Below are 26,510 nucleotides of genomic sequence, written 5' to 3' on the forward strand. Positions count from 1 at the left end.
GAAAAGGCCTCCTTGACCCTCAAGAATATTGCTATTCCTCTACATTTTTCCCAAAAATAATGAACAAATAAATAAAACAAACAAAGCAGTATTGCGCACTTTGTGTATTTTTAAGACGTTGCGAAATTGTATGCTAATGAGCAACATGTTAAAAGTCTGCATGCTAATGAGACCATTAAAACAACACAAGTATAAATAAAAATTAATCTCATATTCATTAGTACTTATAATAATCAAACAAATATTCAAAAATAATGACTTTGTAGCTTAAATTATGTAGTAAACCATTTGGAAAATCAGCTTTAAAGTGACAGAGAGAGTGTAAGTGACTGAGCGTGTGATACCATGCATCTGTTACAATGATGAACATGCTGCAGCTGTTAGTTTAACTCTATTCCTTCAGCTGTAGTGTGATAGTAATCCCCTCTGATCGAGGAGTGATGCTTCCATACATGCTATCTGAATTATCCTACCGATATTTCACTCACATTCAAGTCTTTTATTGTTGGAGAGAAAACATGGAGGACACCAGTTTCATTCTTGTATATTTCTTGGTGAACTCTTATTTGTGACACAGAAAGCCTTCTCTCCTCACCCATGTTCAAAGTTTACTTCTTCTCTCAACTCGGAAACATGTTTCAAGTAGATGCCCTGATCATGTTTGATAACTCCGTCTGTTGCGACTTTCAACTGTGATCGACAGTAATGCTGAAGCTGTTAGTTTAACTCTATTTCTCAGCTATAGTGTAGTAGTAATCTGAGCGATCATGGAGTGGGAGACAATTCTGGATGACTTCAAAGAAATTTATGCATTAATTGAAAGCAGACTTTCAACAACAGCTCAAGTAGCTCATAACATGCACAAGACGGTCTTATGTCGCCACTTGCTGGCTCAAATCTTTAATATCGCAGGGATGAATGAAAATTCACACATCTGCACAGCTCTTACTTATTTGCACTGCTCTTACACTTTAGTTTGGAAAGCCATGAACACAAGCAGAGTGATACAAACAGTAAAGCATCCCAGTGCTGATGGTCTGAGCTATCAGCACTCTTAAAACACCTCTCGTCCAATCAGGTTTGAGGACCGGAACTAACTGTTGTATAAATATATGTATTAGGTGCTTGTCGGACATAATCACTATAAACAATTGCACTGCAACACTAAACAAATATGGGCTCGGAACGACATGAAGGTGATAAGTAATTACAGAATTTTCTTTTTTGGATGAGCTATTCCTTTAAGATAACAATTCTACATTTTCACTTTCTAGAGTATATGACAGAGAATACCAAGTACATTAGTCAAACATTGGGATAAGAAGTGAGGGAAGACATTCAGTGAGATGTTTCAGACAGACTTTCCATTTAAACAAATGTATAGACGACAAAAAAAGGCTGTAATTGAATAAAAACATCTTGAAAAAAAGAGAAAGTTCTGTAGAGTAGAGAATCCCTTCAAAAACACACAAACACCAACGTGTCCAATGGTACGACTGTGGTGCACCACTGCGGCCTATGTTCTGCTCAAAGGCAGCACTATAATATGGTTTGCCTCCCCCTGGAGGGCTGAATTTGAGGAAAATAAAAAAAAGACCTATAAAGGCTCCTCATCACTGTCTCTAACATCATTCGCCTCTCCTTCAGGCACAGAATGAAGAGAAGAGAGAGGGATTGTGGAAGTGGAAGGGGACGGCAATTGCTCCTGGGATGTACTGATGCTACTTCTGCTGTTGTTGCCCATGGCCATATTACACTTTTTCCCAGCTGTCTGGAGACTACTACCACTGGACTCGTCTTTAGTTTCTCTTGTAGTTACGCTCTCGCTCCACAACTCTTTGTCCCGTGTGGGAGAGGACGGGATGGAAGGGGAATGGGACGGCTTTTTGGCCTTGCGTCGTGCATCTCTGAAACTGGCCAGAGGGGGACGCAGTCGCACTCCACTACGGGTCGAACCCTCGATTGCTTTCTGGAGCTGGGAGTGAGAGAGAAAGGACGAGAGATAGAGGAGCAGAATCATCCAAACAAACACACTGGCATATGACAGAAAAAGAGGGTATGGGAAAATACATATAGAAGCAGATAAGTGTTCTTTACCTCTTTTAGTGCAACCACCCCAACAAGTTTACCAATACTGGTTACATAAGCATGACTGAGACCCAGAAGAGAGAACAAGGTGTGAGTCTGAAACATACAAACATGTTATACTATAGATGGATGGATGGGTGGGTGGGTAGGTAAGTAGGTAGTCAGGTAGGTCGGTCAGTCGATAGATACGTAGATGTGTAAAACATATTTCCCAGAGGGCATGAAATAATGAGAGCTTTAGAATGACATTCTCACACAGATAAAAGACTAATTCCTGATTCACTTGGAAAGACATATAAAAAAGCCTTAATATAATAAACCATATTCACATGTGATTTCAATCCAGTTGTGGATTACCTTATGTAAAGATGTTCTCTCCACCAGCTGAAAAGGTGAGGGGTCAACACGGATCTGATCAATGTCAATCGGCTTATCAAGCTCTTCCTCTTCCCAGGCTTTGATCTGAATGACCCAATAAACCGTGATGCCACAGTGAGTGATTGACAGCACACAGATAGTTTAGGAATTGCTGTGCTAATTGTGGCCGTCTGTCTGAACTGTAGTGGAAATAAATCAGTTTGTTGCCCTACCTCTTCAGGGGTCATGTTATCAGCTACAGGGAGGGCTGCAGGGCTCTAAAGTGAGAATTGCATGGGAAATACAAAGAAATGAGAGGCAGACAGAGAGAATGTCAGATGTCGGAGGATAACATAATTCATACTAAAAACAACCCCTTAAATTTTCCTTCCTGTTTTGCAGCTGTACTTGCTCCAAGCAGCACATTTGATGGCATCTGCTTGTGAGAGCTGTGCACACTGAGAAATTGTGCTCGCATGGCCTGTACAGTGACAAGATTTTAAAATGTAAAAAATATAAAAATGTGAGATTTGTCTCCAATTACAGCTGTTTTGTCATGAGGGTGATGGCCTGCCAAGCTATTGTTGTCTGCACACAGTCACAAGAATGTTTTGTGTTCAATACAAGTTAAGATCTAACAACAGCATCTGCTGTTGATTACCACAAAAAATCATTTTTTTTTTTTTTTACTTTACCTCCAAATTGTAAAAACAAAAAAAGTGTTTACAGTAATATACTTACAATGGAAGATTAGAGGGCAAGACATTGCACTGGGATAAATGTTTAAAAATACACTGTTTTGTGTAGCCACAAGCCACTGTACAGTATGGCCACAAGACTTTAACATTATACTTGGAGACATGTGACAATTGCTTACTAATCTTCTATGTGCAAAGTTATATCCAATCTTTTAACTCCTGTCATGACCATGTTAAGCTGTTAAACACAATAGATCTTGCATGATTCACGCAAGGATACATATAAGATGACAACATAATCACACGGAAAATCAACATGTTGCTTCCGAAAGTTCATGTACTCTGAAATCAACCACAATCAGCCAAATTACTGAATAGTGCCATTCCCCATCAAACATTTTTACATTATTTAAGCATGAACACATTTCCCTCTACCACTACTAATTGCACATTGTGCAAGAAACCTCAGAGACATTGGCTCTGGTCCCATGAAAACCAGGAAGTAATCATGTTAACATAAACAATAGTTAGCATGGTTTGAAGGTTGCATTACGCTCTAAAACTGCAATTTTACTCCACTAACTGTTAGGTGTAAGGCTTGGGTATACTTCTTTTTTTCTGCACACCAGATCGTCTCGTACACAGTCAAACACTCAGCCTTTTAAAGTAAGCTCTTTTGACCGCATGCGAATAGGAACATGTTCGACACATGCGCTCTACGACTGCTTTGTAATACTCTTTTAGTAAAGTCAACGGCAGGCACATGCGCAAACGACGCACACAGAGACGAGCACTGTCAGTGTATCGAAATAAACTGGGCTGCACATGAAACAGTCTACGCAGACTTTGCTGATAATGAAATCTGAGTTGTGAATTCTGTGTGTGATCCTATCCAGAATGCGGAAAACCGAAATATACTTTGGCCTTTAGGGTTGGGGTTTGGGTTAGGGCAAATGGTTAACAAAATATGCAATCCTGTTTATTGTTAAACATCATTTACACCTAAAAAATACAACTTTCTTTTGGTGTTGTCACTCTGTGAACATTTAACCCAGAAACTGGAGCTCACACGTGGCCACACATTTAACACACTTCCAGCTTCGGCCACTGGAGGCAGTGATCCATTTTTGGGTAAACACAAAACAATATCAGCAGCAAAACTTTTGACCTACTGTTGTCGACCTCTGTCTAGAACAGTCTCACCGCTAAAAGGAAAATTTAGTCAACTTTACAATTAATTTTGCACTTTAATAAAAATAAAAGCTGCACATTTGTGCTTTTAAACTCTTCTGGAATTCCTTGCCCCATTAACTTACATTTTAGATGCAATTCTGTACGTGAGGTTTATGTTAGCTTTAACAAAAATATACTAATCCCAAAATGAAATCACAACTCTTTTTAAATTCATGTATCCATGTTAACTCCACTTATGTCTTCAGCCACTACGTTTACAAGGACACTAGAAAGCGGCTTATTGCGAGAAAGCGGCTTATTGCGAGAAAGCGGCTTATTGCGAGAAAGTGCCATATTATGAGAAAGCAGCATTTAAGTTTACATACACTGTATATGCGGCATACTATTCATTCCCGTATACATGTGGCTCCGTCAGTAAGCAGCTTTCTCTGCAGCAACATCATTTCCACGTGACGCTTATGTGAATAACAAACATGGCATTCGAGGAAGACTTTGCTTTTTTATTCTCCGTCGCTTTGCTTTTTTTCCTGATATTTCAGAGTTGTTTCTGTGTTTGTAACCTCAACTTTCTATTGCGATCTCCAGCGGAATTGCACTACAATAGTGGGATTTTCCTCTTACGTAAAACTCTGGGATTCCCCCAATGTATGAGCGCAAATCTGTGAACGTGAGGGACAGTCAATATTTTACATTGGTGTGTATAAATGGGTATAGTTTATAGCGTATGTGCTTTCCCACTGTACTCCCAGAAATACTGAATTCTTTCCGATGTGTTGACTCGTTGATGTTTGTTATTCGGTCTGTTTGGTCACATGCGCACTCTTCAAACACCCATCGGAACTCTACTTACAGTATATGTTTACAAAACCACATTAACCGGGTTCTCCGGAAGAAACCTGGGTGTGTTAAACCGCATTCTCTTAATCCATTAAGAGGCGTAAGGAAATTGGAGTTCTCATTTACATGACATTTCAGTACACCGCATTCTGCACAAACTCTGGAATAAACCGTTTTCTTAAGTGCATGTACCTGTAAACATGGTCAGTAAGTCACTTGTTAAGTCTAGCTTGTGCTGTTCAGCTAAGTGACAATAATTTTACTAGACACACCTGTAGCTCGGCCTCCCCAGATGAGGAAGAGGAGGAGAAAAGGCGACGAAGGGTCCTCCGCATGGACTGTAGAGTACCTGTTACAATTTAAAGAACCCTATATCACTAATGAATCAGAGCTTAAACAGGCTCCCTAATTTAACATATACTTCTACTCACAAACTGGTATGGATTAGCTTGAACTGGTATTATGAATACATTCTAACACAGTGTCCTAACCAGAGGCAATGTGATAAAGTTTTTAAAGCTATCTTCAATACCGGTTTTTGTTCAAAATCTTGGTTTTTGTTCTAACCAACTGCAACAGTGACAGGACATGTTGTTGTTGTTTGATGGTTTCTATGTTTGCAGCATCATGCTTGGTAGCCCTGCCAAATATAAAATCTCATTGATCCAAAATCCTGCTCTTCATAACTGTACAATAAACATCAAATATCTTGAAATTTTGCTTGTTCTGGAAACACTGTGCCTCGTTAGGACACAGTGTAACACAAAGTCGTTATGTTAGGTTGGTGTACAGTTGTAGCCAAGTAACAATATAAACTCACCCAATGCGGTGTGATTAGTGGAGATGTCTGTGGTTTTAGAAGACCCCAGTGGGCCGTTATGCTCTTCAGAGGCTCTGTTACCCTGTTAATGATTTTAGTTACAGTGTAAGATTAGTATACCAACATAATTAGCTTGATTTTCAATAAAGAAATTTTGCTTTGTACAACTCGTTGTTTATCGTGTCAGAGCAGAGAACTGAAAATCCACAGCTGAGCATAACAAATAAAAGGATAAAAGTGATCTGTTAGGGGTCTTTCAGGAACGACAGTGTGTGAGAATACTTCTATAGTTCCCATGATAAGCTCCTAGAACATCTCTTCTTACCTTCTCTCCATTTTCCTTTCCAACTTCCTCATCCACAAAGGCAAAGGACTCCCAGCTGACCCGTGACCCCGGGCTTGGCACGCACTCACCCTGGTTGTAAACCCGCCTTTCTGCTGTGAGCCACCAATCAAAGGCAGCCTGAAGCTCACATCTCTCAATGGAGCCCAATAGAATCATTGACTCTAAGAGCGGGAAAAAAATTAAATAAATTTTAAATATTTGTGAAAAGGCAGTCTCACATGCATCTACACATGTTGCCAGTATTGGTTAAGTTACTCAAAAATGAATCTACTACAAATTACTAATTACTTCTCTAAAACTATAATCAGACTACTAATAACTTAATTGAAAAAGTAATTACATTACTAATTACTATATATCTACGTTACTTTCTTTTTACAGATTTTTTTTCACTCAACAACTTCAACTAATATCTGTTATTTGCTACTTGTTTAATGCAAGTCATATGCTCAGTACCACACGTTTCTCCCTTACAATGATTCATTTGGAGTCACACGCTATTCAGCTGTCACAGAAATGCAAACAGACATACATATTAATACAATTATGTTTAAAATGTAATCTGCATAAATATTTTTATTTTGAAATGTTTAATTCAAATAAAATACTGAAAATTTATTAATTGAAATTTAGTAACTGCAATCTTATTACATGAATTTAAAATGTAATTTGTTACACTACTTTTTGACTAGTTACTTTGTAATCCGATTACACTCAACACTGCACGTTGGACAAAATATGACAACATATGAATACAAAGTGTCAACGGAATCCCAAACCTTTGGAGTCGACAAGCGGGATGGTTTTGAGAGATGTGGACTCCAGCAGTTCTTTCAGCTCTCTGTATGTGGACTGAGGTGACAAAAACTTTATTTTCTTCACCATGATGTCTTCCACAAAGATATTGTATTTACTGTCATGGAGAGAAAGATATTTTATGTCAAGGGCAAGAAAGTTTGTTTCTATCATATCTTAATTTCCTTTGTGTGAGACAAAAAAAAAAAAAAAAAAAAACTCTAAAGAAATAAAGGAAAAAGGAGGTCAAACATGCCATTATCAATTAGAGACAGAGAAAACAAAATGATATTTCAAAGTATTGCAATATTTTTTACTTAACAATATAATATTGATATTGTAATGCCAAGAATCAATCATTACATTTCACATAATTTCCTTTCATTTAATTTTATCATGATATTTTTGCAAGAGGAAAAAATAATAACTGACCACGTTTCACAAGACAAAACGATTAATAGATCAATGCAAACTAAATTATTTCTATTACTTCTATTCAAACAAAATGCTAATCAGAGTCGAGAGGGTTACTTTTAAAATGTATTCCACTACAGATTACAGAATACATGCTGTAAAATGTAAAATGTAATTTGAAACTTATTACATTAGATTACTCATGGTCAGAAAGTTATCTAAATACTTTGAATTACTTTTTCAGCACTGGAAGGTTTTTTCACTTGTGTAGACTATAAAAAAAGTTATTAAGTTAAAATAAAATATGTACAGTAAAAAATGTAATAAAAAAGCCAGTACATTATGACAAAATACACTTATATTCGAAATAAATTCTATGGAAAAAAAAAAAGTTATGCAGAGTTGCTTATAAAACACGCTATTGTGGATGTAATGTGGATTTTCTTGATAGAACAAAATATAATCGTGCTTGATAAGGTACATGTAAAAGCTAGAAATAGCATTTTAGCTTAGCATAAAGCTAAGTGATCACGTCAATTTACAAAATGTTAACTATTTCTGCTGCTACAAATTTACTTCAAAACCCCCCAGAGTATAAACAACGACATCATCTTCTGATTGTATAATCATACCCACCTTTTCATTCATAACAATGTGAAAGCACACTCTTTCTGCCCATATGAAAGTAAAACATCATAAGTGTTTCACAGCTTTTCAGATCGCATCATTTAAATGGATGTTTCCCATCTAAGCAGACAAAAATTTTTATGAAACAAATAAAAATAAAATGCAAAGTAATCTCTTCAGTAATAAAAATTGTATGTATGTAACTGTATTCTGATTATGAACTATTTAAATTGTACCTGTAATTGAATACAGTTATTAATATTTTGTATATTAAATACGTAATCCCGTTACATGTATTCCGCTACACCCCAACCCTGACGCTAACTCAGTACTTAGAATAGAAGTTTATTACTTAGGATTTCCAGCCATACAGCACGGTAGACTACAAAGCTTTTTGTGTAACAATAAGAACAATTGGATCCAAGGAATGCTATTCCCTGACACTGACAAGCCTACGCTATTTCTATGGCTCTATGATGAAGCAGGAAATTCAGCACTCATTACACAAAGCACAAATCTAATGAATATGAATGATACACAAGTAAAAGGCTGCAATATCACAGTTTAACTAATCACAACACTAAAAAACTCACAAAATTATTGTATTTTGCCCCAGATATCTACATTATATAGGAGTCCCTGCTGATTCCCATCACTAATACCAATTCAAACCCACTATCCCATCTAAATATGTAGTGGGAGTGCTACCTGATGTGGCCAATGCCGAGCTCAGGGAGATAGGGCAGTTTCTTGACCTGGATGATGGAGTCATAAAGAGAAGGCTGGAGACCCTGAGCCACCATGTTGGCGAGAATCACGGCCACCATCATGGGCAGGATGTGTGAGATCTGCCCCGTCAGCTCAAAACAGATCACTGCTGTGGAAACCGTGTGTGTGACTGCCCCGGTCATAGCTGCTGCACCTACAGGACAAAGAATCCAAAGAACATTTGGAGTGAAGTGGAAAAAGATGATATTTTAAGATCAGTGATGGATGTTAGAAGTTTTTTTTGCAGACCGATCACAGCATAGCCTCCAGGCAGGATTTGATACACGATCCCATCAAACAGAATTCCATTTGGGAAGAGTGTGGCCATGATCTCACCCACCAAACGGCCGAATGCTGCTCCTGCTTGTTTCAGAAACATATTATCATGCTCACATTACAGTTAGCATGAATACACTGTATGACCATGGTTCATCTTTAGAACTACACAGAACAGTAAATAAACACAATTGCACACAGAATGGTTGCAGGCAGGTGCATTGAAGATGGGAAATATTACAAAGAAAAAAGAAAGAATCCCAAACTCTGCCATTACTTGCAAGAAATCCAATATTTATTGAAACAGCAATACAGGATCTTGTGCAAACTACGGCAGTGTGGGATTTTTAGAGCTTAAAACCTTGTTGATGAATGTGAATTCATCTGTGAATATTTTAAAATTGTGATGAAAGGTTATATGGAAAAAAGAATGACTGACCCAGTATAAAAACAGGCATGAAAGCTCCAGAAGGGACTGGCATTGTTGTAGATACTGCAGACATCCAGAACTATGTGTGAATGGGAGAGACAGAGAGAGTAAGGACATCAGAATTTACAAACCTGGTCTCATAGAAACACATTCCTAAACTCGTTGTATGTATCGCGGCAGTTTCCTGCTGAAATGAACACTAGAGGCGCTACAACAATGGCTTTTTATCCATTTTACACAAATAAAACAGCATATTATCAGTTAATGAACACTTACTTTCCTCCCTGTTCCTCACACAATGCTATCTTATGACATATAAATGTTTTTACCATAACGCATGACATGTAAGGTGATTTACAACGATGAGCCAAAACAATATGACCACTCACAGGTGAAGTGAATAACATTGATCAACTACTAACAAGGCCACATGTCAAGGTCTGGGTAGATTAGATGGTAAGTGAAACAATAAGTTGTCATAGTCAACATGTTGAATGCAGGAGAAATGGTCAGGAGTAAAGACCTGAGCGACTTTGACAAGAGCCAATCTGTTATGACCAGATGACTGGGTCAGAGCATCTCTGAAACGACAAGGCTTGTGGGGTGCTCCTGGTCAGCAGTGGTGAGTACCAATCAACAGTGGTCCGAGGAGGGACAAACCACAAACCGGCAACAGGGTGTTGTGCACCCAAAGCTCATCAATTCGTGAGGGCAATGAAGGCTATCCCATCTGGTCCAAACAGACAGTAGGTCTACTGTGGCATAAGTCACAAAATATTTTAATGATGGTTACAGGAGATCCTGGATCCGGCCATTCATGTGGACATCAGTTTGACACGTGCCACCTACCTAAAAATCATTGCAGACCAGGTACACCCCTCATGGCAATGGCATTCCCTGATGGCAGAGGTCTCTTTCAGCAGGATAATGTACCTGCCACACTGCACACATTGTTTGGGAATGATTTGAGGAACATGATGAAGAGTTCAAGGTGTTGCCCTGGCCTCCAAATTCCCCAGATCTCGATCCGAATGAGCATCTGTGGGATGTGCTGGACCAACAAGTCCAATCCATGGCGGCTCCACCTCGCAACTTACAGGACTTGAAATATCTGCTGCTAATGTCTTGGTGCCAGTTAGCACAGGACACCTTCGGGGGTCTTGTAGAGTCCATGCCTTGGCGGGTCGGCACTTTTTGCCGGCACGCAGAGGACCAACAGCATATTAGGCAGGTAGTCATAATGTTTGGCTCATCGATGTATTTTAATGTTTGTATTACATAACAAACCACATTTAGTAGCTTGTTTGACTGCAATTAAATTTAACAGTAGCTTAACTGATAGAACATTGCTCTTGTGATGCAATGGACCAGGATACGAGTCCAGAAGTGTACCCGTTTCGACAAGTGAGCCCAAGTAAGCTTAGGTTAAAGGATTAGGTTAGGTTTTATTGATTTAAAACTCGACAAAACATTAACCTTAAAAACCTCATCTGTTTTTCACCTCACATTTGCTTTTTATGACACTATCGCTTAGGTTCAGGTTTAAGGTAGTGAGGTAGGTTTTCTTGATTTTAAACTCAATACAGCATTAACCTCAAAAACCTCATCTGTATGGAAGGAAATTTAACTCACCTTTAGCACCACACAGTGGACATTTCACTTCAGAACAAGCGAGATATGAAGGGTGATAAGGAACCACGTAATATAATTTAGCAAAGATTTCACCAGTTACGTAATTTTCATGAGATCAGGCTCGTCTATGAGGGAGAGAGAAAATAAATTAAGCACCTTCATGATGAAGAAGAGGAGGAGGATGACAAAGACGCTGACTTGTGGATGGAGCCAGATAGCAGAGCGGCCCAGTCCGGGCGGGGCTGTGGAGCCCCAGATCTTCGTCCAGGTAAAGTTATCAAACAGAGAATTAATGCATTCTCTGGGCATCAACTGTGTAACACAAGATAAACCCAAAATACTCTCACCATGTGACTCAGACCACACCAGACACCAGGACTCATTCATGAGTTATCAGTCAGGGGGAAAAAATGGTCTCGGCACATAAATCCATCTAGCCTAAGCTAAAAATTTTTCAAATGAAATGGAGATATAAGGATGATTATCAAGCATTAGCAAAAGAATAAAAAAATATATATAAAAAATCCCCTATTTAAGGGTGCAGGAAAGTAAGGTATGTAATCTTAATTTAAAAGATCAATTTAAAGGCAACACCATTAAACCAAGAAATTCAGTGCATGTTCAAAGGGTGCTTTTAAAATGTGGCTCTTGCAAAAAGTTAAAAGAAATCGTTCCTCAAATGGTTAAATTTGAGTACCACAGCTCTATAAACCGCTATGCGTATAAGAGTGAATACACACCTCTCCAGCCATGAATTGGCCGAAGCCTGGAGGAAATGTGATGGAGGCTATAATTAATGTCACGGCACCGGGGTAAATCAACCGGCTAGAACAAACAAATATAAACAAGCAACTATTTAGCACTGTGATGGTGTAAAATCCACATCTAGAGGTTAAAAATGTCACTTTCAGCATTACATGTAATACAGGTGTAATAACAGAACAACAAATGCATTATAAAGTGGCAATTCATGTATAATTGGTGACTTGCTGTTTTGTGAGAAAGCGCTTGAGAGCTGTTGGTCTCCTCATGATCAGAACGACCTGTCTGTTCAGATAGACAAAGAACGCCCCTAGAAACCCACATGAGATCCTAAACACACACACACACACACATACACACACACACACACACATACACACACACACATTTAGAAATATTTCAGCACAATACAAAGAGCACAACAAATTAAATCACACTACCGTGAAAACATTTCTATTACTGCAGCACTTATGTTAATGGCTTAATAAATACATTGGTATTAACAGTATAATACATTCATACTGTTAACATTTTGGGTGCACATACTTATGTACAGTATACTGTTTAATAAAGTATTTGGACACCTAAGCAATAATGTATGAAAGTCTTTGCATTACATAACAAAATATCATGCCATGTGGCATTCATAAAAATACAAAATAAAAATACAGCACAAACACACTTTTCAAGCAAAACATAAAAAAATAAAATAATAATTGTTAGGTTTCAAATTTTACAACAATAGATTTATTGTTCAAAACCAAGAAAAAAAAAGAATTTGTACATATTCTGTTTGTCAAATGTTAGTGGAACATGTTCATAAGTCTTGCGGCCCATCAACTTTGAAAACACATGTTTATATATGCTTAAATATGCAGCCTGGTCTCATGAAATGTTTGTGAACATGACAATATTTTTGCAATAAAAAATGTACGTGCTGTATATCACGTTTGGCTGCAGGTTTCCAGTGAAATGTCCAGCTGGGGGCGCCAAAAGCAAGTAAAATGGTGTCGTATTCAGACGTGGTTTTAAGGTGAATTTTAGATATATATTTTTTAAAAACATACCTCCCTAACCTAACACTTTTGCCTGAACCTAATCAATGGTGTTTTAAAATATAAATGAGACATTTAAAAAAGACATCCTTACCAAATCAAAGCCTAAACTTAACCATTAGTGTTTTAAAATATAAATGAGACATTTAAAAAAGACATCCTTACCTTATCAATGCCTAAATCTAACCATGAATGTTTTAAGATTCAGAAGCGAAATTAAAATGCTTATTCCCTAAAGCAACCACCTCATGACGTGCTGCTTCTATGACTCCGTAATGTCACATGTCAGTTGGAGTACATGGCTGGACTTGAACAACAGTCCTCTGACTGTATGTCCAACACCCTATCAGATGATCTACCGCACAAGCTGACCGTGTTGGAATAATTGTATAAATGTAGGTGAGTCTGTAATAAAAGCATTAAAATGTGTTGTTTTTAAAAGATGTGTTTGAGTAAAAGTGTGTCGATATCATAAAATAGCATGTTCTGAGTAACAGGGAGAAAAACAAGTATTTATAAAGTCATAATCAGCCACTGAAGTCATGATTTGAGTGAAAGTGAAGCGCCTCTAGTGTTAATTTCTCCTGGAAACTGCAGGGAATTGTACCTGGAGACACGTATAACAAGTTTAACAAAAATGTATATACAGTAGAGTCACATTTTCACTATGAGACCAGGTTGTAAATATGAGGGCCCAAAGCCCTTTTATAGGACCCTTTTGCCTTTCTGTTTCTAATTACACTTAAACCTTAAAACCCCATGCATATCATATTTGATACATGACTTTTTAAAGCCTCTACATCATTATCACGATGTGTATGAGATGTCTACTGACTCCTGGTGAAAGTTTTCATGCTGTACTGGAAGTAGGAGACCTTGTTATATAATTTTAAGTGCATCATGTTTTGATGCACTTTTTATGTGAAATCTTTGCTGATTTTGATAAAGTAAATTAACAATAAAGTTTATTTTGTTACTGATATTTCAAAATTAGTATTTATTGATTTCACGCAACATGTGCTTAAAATTTCATTATTTTGTAAAAAAACAGGTTTAAACAGGTTTCATATGTTAGATAGGGTTAAGCTTTATTCTTTGTATAAAAGCACTGTTGAACAAAGAAGTTTATTATACTATTCATTGCTATAACTGATTTTTGCCCTACATTACAAAAAATAACCTGGCTTAGGTGGTTGGGAAAAATAAAATATTGATATTTTACTTTGTGTGCACGCCCGGACCCCAATCAGCCTGATGAGGCGAGTGAGGGATAAAGGCGACCGGAGACAGCAGTTCGAGAGAGAGAGAGAGAACTACAGGCAACTGCCCCGTATGTGTTTATGTTTGTGTGTTTTTGTTTAAATTTATCATTAAACTTGATTTATATTGTCAAGCTGGTTCTCGCCTCCTCCTTCCCCTTATAACCCCTTTACAGTTAGTCTGACAAAACCTTGTCTGAAAGTTTAAAATAGTTTTAAATGCTTTAAGTTACACATTTTTACAGGTTTTACAGAAAGAAAGAAAGAAAGAAAGAAAGAAAGAAGAGCATCGTAAATAACATTAAAGGGCTTGTGTGTATGTTTTGACAGCTGAAGTTTGAAATCACGAACATTCAAAAACAGACTTGTCGCTCATTTAAATATTCTGTCAATGTAATGTAGTCTAGGGGATTTTTGGATACTTTGAAAAGGCTTAAATAATGCCCTAGCATGGCTTTTTGTTGCAAGAATAATAACGGAAGCCAAGCTGTAGGAACGTTCCGAACCGAATTTCCCCCAAAATGCAACATGACCACTACTTTTGAGCCCCAGACCTTTCAGTCCTTCAAAGCTCTCACAATGGAGGGTAAAGACTTTGAAGGATATAGGGTGTAGGGATGATCACTTCTGAATGGAACGTACCCCATCATTCAGATGAGTTAGAAAAGATATAGCAGCGTGAGCCAGAACTGCTTGAACTCTTTGCCGAATTTCACCAAAACCTTGCACAGATACTGTAGGAGCCTACTGTATTTGTTAAATGTAAGATTTGGTGCTAAATGTAATAAAGACATAATAATTTTGTAATAATTGTAATAAGTCTTACATTGCACACCAATGAACCATTTATCAGTTAGAGTTATAAGATTTTCCAGTTCCTACAAGCCATTTTTAATGAGTGACTACCTAGTACATTACATCAGTGTACTTATTTAATACATAAAAGTAAATGCAAGCTTAAACTAGTTTACCTAGGTTATTTTGACATCTGTGGTAATATGACATACTCCCCCATTTTAACCTAATTATAACAGCCTATCATGTATCATAAATAATAGCATTTCATTTAAATTTTTTATTAAAATAAGCATGAATAATTGTTAATTAAACATTTATAACATTGAGTTGAGTCTCACTATTTGCCAAATACTGCATGCCAGTCAGCCTTTTAATTCCTCCTGTTATAACTGTATATCAGTGCATTTGGAAATGAATTATTAGTCATCAATAAACCTATTTGAAACCCCAACAAAGGGAACTTGTGATCTTATTTTAAAGTGTTATGATTATTACATTTAGGACCAAAAAATAGTCAAATAACCCAAAAGTTATTATATTTAGACCCTTTTTTGCATTTAGGACCAAATGTTAAAACCAAAAGTACCCCTTAATTGAAAATAGGACACACTTGTTTAGAGGCTTTATCACATTTAGAACCAATAGGCTTTTCATTTAAGGTGCACTCAGTAACTTTTGTCTTTGTGTCATCTTGGACTTACACTGACACCTATCGGCTTGGATGCAGCATCATTTAAAATCAATAGTTTTCAGTTTCAGATGCCATTGTAGAAATGTAGTATTCACAGTCAGACATGATTACTTTAATCAATGAGGGAAAGTGTCCAATAACAGGACGGTTACTGAGATTAAGCGAGTAGTATTTGGCTGGTCATGTGATTCTAACATGGCAGCCCCCATGTGTGGACCCTCTCCATGTAGAATAAAACAGCTTTTATAAGGTTACTGATATGACTGGAGTCTTCATTTTAATGTGAGTGCTCATGATTTTATACACACATTGCAAAATTACAATTCATGTCTTTAAGAGTTAAACTTTTTTAATGAGGAAAAAATTACTGAGTGCACCTTTAAGGGTGTATACTACATTTACAACCAAAAGTCACTAAAATTAGATTTCTTAATTATATTTAGGACCAAAATTGTTTGCATTTAGGGCCTTTATTACATATAGGACCAAAAGTTTTTACATTTACATAGGGCTTTAATTGCATTTAGACTCAAATGTTATTACATTTAGGACCAGTTTTTACATTTGTGTAAACTTACATCCACCAAAATTGACCTTTGGATTAGTTGTCTAAAACAAATGGCTAAGAGAAATGAAGTTAGTTCTGAGAAAAGGCATTATTTGTTTACAGATTCCGCTTGGTTTGATATTTTGCTTTCTATCTGAGATTAAATTGAATCATAAATGTTTTTAAGTGTGAGGCAGATGTCCAAAGTATAAGGGGCCACTCTATACACATACAGTACAATATGCACACAAAATCTTACACACCCGATGATTGCAAATGCGGGCAGTTCCTGCAGGTCAAAGGGAAAATCCATACGGAAGTTTGTACGGAACAGTGCTGTTATTGTGACTGAGGAATGAAACATGAGAGTATTTCAGCAATATTATACTGCATTTCATTAGTGGAGATCACTAAGCAGTGGACATCTTGACATACAGCATGAAATTAATTAATTAATCATATCCTCTAGTGTGTGTATGTGAGTGTGTGTGATCCAGTCTCACCAGAATCTTTGTTCCACACTGACAGAACTCTGAATATGAAGGCACTGAATGTGGCAGCAAAATATCCTCTCCAGTAATTCCTCACTGCAAAATATGTCGACGTGACCTCAATACTGAACAACACACCTGAGAGGCAGAAACAGGATGAGAGCAAAAATAAAAATAGACAGAAGCTAAAAAGATTAAAAAGTAAAAAAAAAAAGTCAGGAGACTTTTGAGAGAGAGCTTATGAGAGTTAGAGTTAAAACAATATTGGCTCTCTTGGTGAAGCTGAAGTGTGTAATTTCTGTTACTAGCGACACCAAACAGAATTGCAAATATAATCAGTTTTCAAACAAGTCTCCCATACTCTACCCCTGTCTGCCATTGGTTAGGCAAACAAATAGCCCCGCCCCAAACTCACACCATTGGTTAAGCCAATGTTGCTGTGTCGGGCTGGTTGGGATGCTCAAGCAAACAGAGCAATGTTTTGATTAGGACCACAGATCCACAGCATTTACACTTTTCTGGGAAATCAACCTACAAATAGCTAACTTAGTTGTTTATATTTAGCTGAGATACGATTTTAACATTAAAACACTTCACCTTTAACATTTTAACATAGAAAAAAACAAACCTGAGTAATTTTCTTCACAAACACTTAAAAATCCACACACACACTCTTAAAAAACTTTTAAGAAGAAAATGTTTTATCACATACTTCTCAGTTTATACTGTTTAAGATACATAAGATGTGCACAGCATATGAATCAATAACACAAGGGTGCTTTTAACTGTGAAGTATTGATGAGGTTCATTATTCAGCGGGCATCAAGCTAAAAGCGAACAGGAAGAAAAGAGGGACTTAAATTAACGAAGTGAGAGAGAGAGAGAGAGAGAGAGAGAGAGAAGGGGAGTTTTTTTTACCTCCAAGGGGAGTCCCAAAACAGCAGCCCACCCCAACAGCACATCCTACTGTCAGTATGTCTGTGTAACTATAAGGGTTCTACTGACACCAAGACAGAAGAGAGAGAGAGAGAGAGGAGGATGAGGGTGTTACAGGGAAGGGAGATGAAGGGATGTAAAAGAGAAGAATAGATTAGGAATGTCAGCGAGTACATTGCGTGGGAGGGAGAGAAGTAAAGATGAAAGAGAAAAAAGAAGGAAGGGTAGAGCAAGCCACAGAATGAAAAGTGAAAATAAAGAGAATGATGGATAAAGGGGAACAAAGGAAAAACAAAAGGGTGAAGTAAATAAATAACATTAGAGAAGACAACTGTGTGGATTCATACAATGTGGCAAAGAAAGGCAAACCAAAGCTTTCTACACACTCCAACTATGCATATACTCAGAGGAAAAGGAGATAAAAGAGAGAGATGAACATCAGCTGTGTTTTCTCTTTTTGTTGTGTAGTTTTTTTATTTTTTATTATTATTGATTTTATATTAGGTTTTATTTTTACATTTATTTTTAGAAGCATAAATAAAACTCTTATATTTTATTTGGTGTCTTCTGTAGAGGGCATCAGGAGTCGGATATTAACAAGTATTGAATGAACAGTGGCTGCATTTAATAGGATTTACACCTTGGCTACACTTCGACTAAACATACATAAACCACATTTTTGCATATACAGTAGGTTCTCAATGCTTTTTATACATTATTTACATCCTGACCTATTACTCAATTTGTGTAAATATGGGCCAATATGGGCCAAACTTTAGGTCCTGGTTTACCATGCTTTTTGACCAATGAATTTCCATGACTTTCCATGACCTTTCCAGGCATTAGTGATTACTGAATACAGGTTTTTAAAAATAATTTTGATTCATACCGATTTGTGAACCATTTAGACTTAATCATTGAAAAGTACTGAAGATAATTACAAAATAACATAGCTACTATTCCTCTTTCCATAAAATGTGCTGAATTGTGATGTCAGACCATATTAAAAACAGTTATGGCCAATTTCCTAAATAAAGAGAAATTTAGAGAAATTCTAAAACAAATGTCGTTTAAAGAGGTTAAAAACTGAAGTGCTAGATCTTGGAAGGATATGAACATGGTATGAAGCAATGCATTCTGGATAATAAGTGGGCATGACTTGCCTCCCACTGGGGCAGCGAAACAGGTAGCCACTCCCACTGCACAGGCACACACCAGTAGATCCTGAACATGGGCACTATTCTGGGTGATTTGGTGGGTTAAAATAACAGCATCAGGACACACACATTCACAGTTTTTACACATGCCAAAAAATACCACCACATATTAATAAAGACAGACAACATTAGTGATGTGTTAGGGGAGATACAGAGATACGGGATTAAGAGTACAGGGAAGGAGAGGAAAGAAATGCACAATTAGTATGACTCTAAAATTGAATGAAAACTCATAAGCATTGCAGAGACACCTAGACATACAACTGCATTATGTTAAATTCAGTATATTAACATTCAAGAGCTGTTCATCATAACCCTTAAAGCTTAAGTATATAACCTTTTCTGTGTTAAAAATACTTTCTCCTATCTCAGCTTAATATGCAGAGACAACTATAAGTAAACCATTCATAATAAAATTTCCCTGAAAACTGGAGTCTTTCTGTGGCGCCATGAAAATTGCTCAACCAATGTGATTTGGGGGTGGGACAATCTCTTTGTTTGACTAACGGCAGACGGGGTGTATTCAGAAAACAAAAACTTTGAAAACAACGTTTATTTTTGCAATCCCGTTTGCAATTCTGCTAGTGGTGCAGAAATACTTCAGCTTTAAAGGTGACGTGTGATATCTGGGACACTAGCAAAACCAAAAGGAATTGCAAAAATAATAATAGCACTTTCCTCCCATTATTGGTTGACCAAACAGATAGTACCAACCCAAAAAGACACCAATGAGCCAGTTTTGCCATTTTGGGCTGGTCAGGATGCTCCAACAAACAGGGTGATGTTTTGATAGTGCCACAGAGCCACTGTGTTTACACATTATTGGGCAATCAGTTTATAAATGGCTAACCTAAAACTGTCTCTGCCTATTAAACTGGGATAGGAGAAAGTATTTTAAAATTAAAAAAAATTACACACTTCACCTTTAACTGTTGATGAGAGACCAGTTTTGGTATCCATTTACAAGTACCAATAAAATAACCCTCGTAAAGGCTGATGTGGAGTTGGATTTTATGTGCCAGTGAGAAGTTACATGATCTTAGATCAGCCATTAAGGTCAACAGCTTCTGAAGAGTAAATGAGAACACACTCATGCCACATACACACACTCACAAACTCAGAGGGGCTGATTTTTACCTCATACACACCGGTGAAGATGGACATGACCCGGCTCAACACTGCCGCACAGATACTGGCAATATGCACAAAAGGACCCTGAGGATTCATTTACTTGAGGTTATTCATTAATAAAACTCAAACAGATAAACTCAAGGAATTAATCTGAACTTTATGTATGCAGAGATTTTATGTAACAAGTAAAAATTAATTCCTCTGCAATCTACAAAGGAGAAATGCAATTAGTGCAACTGAAGAGTAAGATAACTGAACTAATTGAGATATTCAGAAAGAGACAGACAGACAGACAGACAGACAGACAGACAGACAGATAGACAGATAGACAGATAGATAGATAGATAGATACAAAGTAACAGAAGTCACAGAAAACTCACATACTGTCACCTGAAAATCACACAAAATGCCAATCTTTATACAGTTGTGCTCAAAAGTTTGCATACTCTTGGAGAATTGGTAATATATGTACCATTTTTAAAGAAAACATGAGTGAGCAGGCAAAACACATTTCTTTTATTTCTTATGGGATTCATATTCAACTGTAGGTTATAACAGAATGGCACAATCATAAAACAAAACATGGCAACAAAGAAAAAAATGAAATGACCCCTGTTCAAAAGTGTGCATACCCTTAGTTCTTAATACTGTGTATTGCCCCCTTTAGCATCAATGACAGCGTGCGGTCTTTTGTAATAGCTGTCTATGAGGCCCCAAATTCTTGCAGGTGGTATAGCTGCCCATTTGTCTTGGCAAAATGCCTCCAGGTCATGCAAAGTCTTTGGTCGTCTTGCATGAACCGCACTTTTGAGATCTCCCCAGAATGGCTCGATGATATTAAGGTCAGGAGACTGTGATGGCCACTCCAGAACCTTCACCTTTTTCTGCTGTAACCACTGGAGGGTCAACTTGGCATTGTGCTTAGGGTCATTGTCATGCTGGAAAGTCCAAGAACCTCCCATGCGCAGCTTTCCTGCAGAAGAATGCAAATTGTCTGCCAGTATTTTCTGATAACATGCTGCATTCATCTTGCCATCAATTTTCACAAGATTCCCCGTGCCTTTAGAGCTCACACACCCCAAAACGTCAGTGAGCCACCACCATGCTTCACAGTGGGGATGGTATTCTTTTCACTATAGGACTTGTTGACCCCTCTCCAAACATAGTGCTTATGGTTGTGACCATAAATTTCTATTTTGATCTTGTCACTCCAAATTACAGTGTGCCAGAAGCTGTGAGGCATGTCAAGGTGTTGTCGGGCATATTGTAACCGGGCTTTTTTGTGGCATTGGCACAGTAAAGGCTTACTTCTGGCAACTCGACCATGCAGCTCAATTTTGTTCAAGTATCGTCGTATTGTGCTCCTTGAAACAACCACACCGTCTTTTTCCAGAGCAGCCTGTATTTCTCCTGAGGTTACCTGTGGGTTTTTCTTTGTATCCCGAACAATTCTTCGGGCAGTTGTGGCTGAAATCTTTCTTGGTTTACCTGACCTTGGCTTGGTATCAAGAGCTCCTCGAATTTTCCACTTCTTAAGAAGTGACTGAACAGTACTGACTGGCATTTTCAAGGCTTTGGATATCTTTTTATATCCTTTTCCATCTTTATAAAGTTCCATTACCTTGTTACACAGGTCTTTTGACAGTTCTTTTCTGCTCCCCATGGCTCAGTAATCTAGCCTGCTCAGTGCACCCATGTGAGAGCTAACAAACTCATTGACTATTTATACACAGACAATAATTGCAATTTAAAAAGCCACAGGTGTGGGAAATTAACCTTTAATTGCCATTTAAACCTGTGTGTGTCACCTTGTGTGTCTGTAACAAGGCCAAACTTTCAAGGGTATGTAAACATTTGATCAGGGCCATTTGAGCGATTTCTGTTATCATTATGATTTAAAATGGAGCCAAACAACTGTGTGATAATACATGGCTTCATATGATCATTATCCTTAAATAAAAGACAGTTTTTGTTGCATGATCAGTCAAAATCAAAATCATATTTTCAAAATCAATGCCAAAATTTCACAATTTCTGCCAGGGTATGCAACTCTACTTTCTCTACTTTGAGCACAACTCTACATTCATTGGATAAAAACTAGTAAAAATATATATAATATTTGGATAAAATATTACATATACTGTATATTTGGACCAATATTAATATTCATATTCATTTAATATATTATATTAAACAAAAAGAAGTAAAACAGGTCAACCTCTTTTCCAATGGGCATGCCGCTGCCCAGACCAGCCGTAAGACCAATGACTTTAGCCACAAAAGCTTTGAGTGTGAGATACTCCTTTAACACAACACCTCTCAGAATAGTCTTGAGTTCAGGGATCCCAGAGCCTGAGGCACAGTGAGAGAGGAGGAACGATGAGCAAGATATTAATCCATAAAATCACAAAAACAATTTTACACAGAATGTAGATCTTGTCACAGTGCTTATAAAAGATGAAAAAGAGATTGGCGTAAGTCCTTTTGTCTGATATAGGGCTCAGAGGAAAGCTATCAAAACAATTGTAGCATGGAGAGGTGAAAGAACAGAGGAGAAAACGAGAATGTAGATATCACATTTTGGAAAGATTTAATGTTTTGTGGGTGCTTGAGGTGGATTGAGGACAAAAACTACCCAAAGATTGAATAGAAAGTATAATTGCAGAAAACAGAGGACTAAACAGAGAAATAAAAAAAGTGCTGAAATAAAAAAAAATCTCTCCAATTTGAATGCCAAATTCCCACTACTTAGTAGGTCCTCATGGTGGCGCGGTTACTCACTTCATTCCGGGTGGTGGAGGACAATTCTCAGTTGCCTCCGCTTCTGAGACCGTCAATACATGCATTTTATCATGTGGCTCATTGTGCATGACACCGCGGAGACTCACAGCATACAGCTACTCTCCGCGATCCATGCACAACTTATCACGTGCCCCATTGAGAGCGAGAACCACTAATCGCGACCACAAGGAGGTTACCCATGTGACTCTACCCTCCCTAGCAACTGGGCCAATTTGGTTGCTTAGGAGACCTGGCTAGTCACTCAGCACACCCTGGATTCGAACTCGCAACCCAGGTGTGGTAGAAAAGTGCTGAATTTTAAAGTCAATGTGAAATGCTGTAGCAATCCATTTTACTTCTGTACTGTGATATATTTCAGAGTAAACAGGATATTCAACAATAATTGTCAGATCAAGCTTAAGTTAAGTATGGAGTGCCACAGGTATCAGTTTTAGGGCCTCTGCTTTTCTCCTTATATATACTTCCCCTGGGAGACATTATCAGGAATAGTGGGATTCGTTTTCACTGTTACACCGACGATACCCAACTTTATACAGTCTTTCTTCGAAACCCAATGAAATGTACCAATTCTCCAATTTAGCAGAGTGTATCAATGATATCAAACATTGGATGGGTAGAAATGTCCTTCTTCTCAATTCCAGCAAAACAGAGGCACTAATTATTGGACCAAAAAGCTCTAAAAATAAGCCGCTAAAATATAATTTGACTTTCGATGCATGTACTGTCACGTTGTCTTCTACAGCGAATGTTATATTTAACAGCAATCTGTCCTTTGGAAATCACATTTCCAATGTTTGTAGAACAGCATTCTTCCACCTCAGAAATATTGCTAAATTACTATACATACTCTGTTTTTCTGATGATGAAAACCTAATTCATGCGTTCATGACCACAAGACTAGATTATTGTAATGCACTACTGGGAGGACCTCCTACAGCAGGGGTGTCAAACTCAGTTCCTGGAGGGCCGCAGCCCTGCAAAGTTTAGTTCCAGCCCTGCTCCATAATGCCTCCTTGTAATCTTCAAGCACTCCTGAAGACCATGATTAGCTGCTTCAGGTGTGTTTAATTAGGGTTGGAGCTAAACTCTGCTGGACTGTGGCCTTCCAGGAACCGAGTTTGACACCCCTGTCCTACAGGTTCAATAAATAAACCTCAATAGGTTAAAAATGCAGCAGCTAGAGTGTTTAATAGAACCAAGAAATATGATTATATCAGCCCCATTTTATCATCGTTACATTGGCTACTTGTTAAAAGTTGTATTAATTAAAATTCTGTTACTTACTTACAAAGCTTTGAATGGCTAGCTCCACAGTATTTAAGTGATCTTCTATGATACTATAATCCATCACGTTCACTATGATCGCGGAATTAAAAATGCAAAATGTCACTCGCTGAGTGATGACAACTAATAACTCTACAATCACATTTTCATCAAACCACACAATGATGACTCTAAGATATTACAGCTTCATTTTCTGTTATAGCATAATTTTCTGTAAAGCTTCTTTGAAACGATGTGTGTTGTGAAAAGCGCTATACAAAAATGACTTCACTTGACTTGAAAAAAAATGTAGGTTGGGATTTGATTTTATCCACCAGGAATTTATTGTATCGTGAGATGTAGGTGTTCCCTACCAAAATGAAGCCAGACCTGAATGCTAAAACAATAAAACAATGCCTAAATAGCTACTCAGCTGTTGGTTGACATTTATCAGTAGCCTGCAAGGCCTAGGTGAAGCCAATGGAAATGAAAAGTCGTTTCAGAGGAAGAGGAAGTTATTACATTTTTTTTTTTTTTTTTTTTGGAATAACATGCACCAAAGATTAGTTTACAGTAAGACAGAGAATGTGAAATAGGGTCAGTTTTGATTTCATGTTGACTTTAAACATTGTGAACAGAGACCCAAGATAGAGATGCACTGTACTTAGAAGTACATACAGAATACAGGGATATAAATACAAGAATCTAAAAAAGATGAGAGGAACACACCTATAGCTTGTGGGGCGACCAGGTGGCAGAAGAGGGATGCAAACACAATAAGGATGATGGGATATGAAACCCAGGCCAGATACTGTAGAGCCAAATTCCCCTTAAGCTCTCCATACATCCACTTATATGCTGTGAGACATATAGCGATGAGAAGGAGGGTTGAAGAAAAGTTGTAGGACACAATTTTGCTCACACTCTGTGAAGTCACAGTGGGAACTCTAAAGTTCTTTAACCATGAAAATAATGAGTTGCAAAGGAAAAAAAACTATTTTTTCTTAAATAATTACAACCACAATTATAATACATTATAATAAATCTTATAAGGCATAATTAATGCATTTATTTACGAATACATCTATAATGCATTTTATAAAACACATAGTTCATCATGTCATGTTTTGTACCTTGTAGGCTCTTGGCACTGGCATAGTCCATGCTCCAGCTAACCAAAGCCATGGTGAGACCCAAAAGAACCAAGAAGATCCAGTCCTCCCCCAGCTTTGTCACAATGTACCTCTGGATTCGGCCCAGACAGTCTGCAACACAAATACATTGCTATTGTTATTTGAAAATGCAAGATATTACTGGATTGAACACAAATAAAACATGCCACTACTGCTCTCAAGTTTGTTTTAACCAGCATCTAGTATGTTTAAAATAGTTGCACTTGATTTTAGCATTTTCTGATCCATGTCTTCTCTAATTATTCACCTTGACAAGTGGAATAGGGGCGGGGCTTCTTTATAGAGGAGGAGTGGCTTAATCCTGTATTCATGGGCCCTGCCTCCAGGCTGGCATGATGTGCTCGGCCATCGGAAGAGACATTGTCGGCATGTCTCCTCCATTGCCTTTCAGTCAACAGACGTGTGGCCTCCCTTCTGGCAATATTACCCAGCTGCTCCCTGTATTCCCCATACAGCTGAGAAAGACAGTCAAAACACTATTAACTATTATGCAGACATTAGTAATTAGACATTATACACTTACCATCAGCGACATCACAGCAGGATTGGAAGCTAAAGCAAAGAGAATAAAAAAAATCTGCTGCTACTGCAGTAAAAATGCAAAACATGGGATGATCGCTTTTTAAATACCAAACCCATCGTTTGGTGTGGGAAAATCCTGTCCTGAATCTCCCCCACATTTAACAGCTGTCATACAGTGCTGTTAATGTGTTTTAATTGTTAATGTACATACAGTGGCCCCAAACAGTAAAAAGACTTAAAAATGCATTGATGGCACTGCATTATATAACAAAATATCACATCATTGGCATTTATTTTAAAGAAATAAAGCGCAAATACATTTTTAAATTCGATAAAACATTTTTGTTAGGTTTCAAAGGATAATACAGATTTACAAAGACAAAAAGTGTGATGGTTTCTTGTTGTCAAATGTTAGTGGAACATGTCCATAGTTTGTATGCTGTACATGTGTCTACTCTGCTAGGACACCTATGTAAAAAAATGGCTAGTGGTCTAGAAACAATTTAAGAGTGACTTTTATGTCCAAAAGTGTCAAATATTTTTGGGCTCACTGTTTGTTTG

General features: G+C 37.5%; 1 protein-coding gene across 1 annotated transcript in view; it reads right to left on the reverse strand.

The window, feature by feature from the left end:
* Positions 1–84: 84 nt before the first annotated feature.
* The window catches only part of LOC127454550 (chloride channel protein 1-like), a 42,956-nt gene continuing 16,530 nt past the window's right edge, over positions 85–26,510 (reverse strand). The window contains exons 2-23 of the mRNA XM_051721843.1: positions 25,675–25,882; positions 25,368–25,499; positions 24,964–25,092; positions 22,388–22,521; positions 20,176–20,253; positions 17,804–17,882; positions 16,898–17,023; positions 16,658–16,742; positions 12,273–12,374; positions 12,023–12,107; positions 11,439–11,594; positions 9,660–9,729; positions 9,194–9,304; positions 8,885–9,098; positions 7,120–7,253; positions 6,320–6,501; positions 5,995–6,076; positions 5,447–5,523; positions 2,679–2,723; positions 2,446–2,550; positions 2,098–2,184; positions 85–1,975 (exon numbers count right to left, since the gene is read on the reverse strand). Coding sequence (XP_051577803.1) covers positions 1,598–1,975; positions 2,098–2,184; positions 2,446–2,550; positions 2,679–2,723; positions 5,447–5,523; positions 5,995–6,076; positions 6,320–6,501; positions 7,120–7,253; positions 8,885–9,098; positions 9,194–9,304; positions 9,660–9,729; positions 11,439–11,594; positions 12,023–12,107; positions 12,273–12,374; positions 16,658–16,742; positions 16,898–17,023; positions 17,804–17,882; positions 20,176–20,253; positions 22,388–22,521; positions 24,964–25,092; positions 25,368–25,499; positions 25,675–25,882 — 2,799 coding nt within the window. The 3' untranslated portion in view covers positions 85–1,597. The remainder of the gene's footprint in view (positions 1,976–2,097; positions 2,185–2,445; positions 2,551–2,678; positions 2,724–5,446; positions 5,524–5,994; positions 6,077–6,319; positions 6,502–7,119; positions 7,254–8,884; positions 9,099–9,193; positions 9,305–9,659; positions 9,730–11,438; positions 11,595–12,022; positions 12,108–12,272; positions 12,375–16,657; positions 16,743–16,897; positions 17,024–17,803; positions 17,883–20,175; positions 20,254–22,387; positions 22,522–24,963; positions 25,093–25,367; positions 25,500–25,674; positions 25,883–26,510) is intronic.

This window comes from Myxocyprinus asiaticus, chromosome 16, assembly GCF_019703515.2.
Source record: "Myxocyprinus asiaticus isolate MX2 ecotype Aquarium Trade chromosome 16, UBuf_Myxa_2, whole genome shotgun sequence".
Classification (NCBI taxonomy): Eukaryota; Metazoa; Chordata; class Actinopteri; order Cypriniformes; family Catostomidae; genus Myxocyprinus; species Myxocyprinus asiaticus.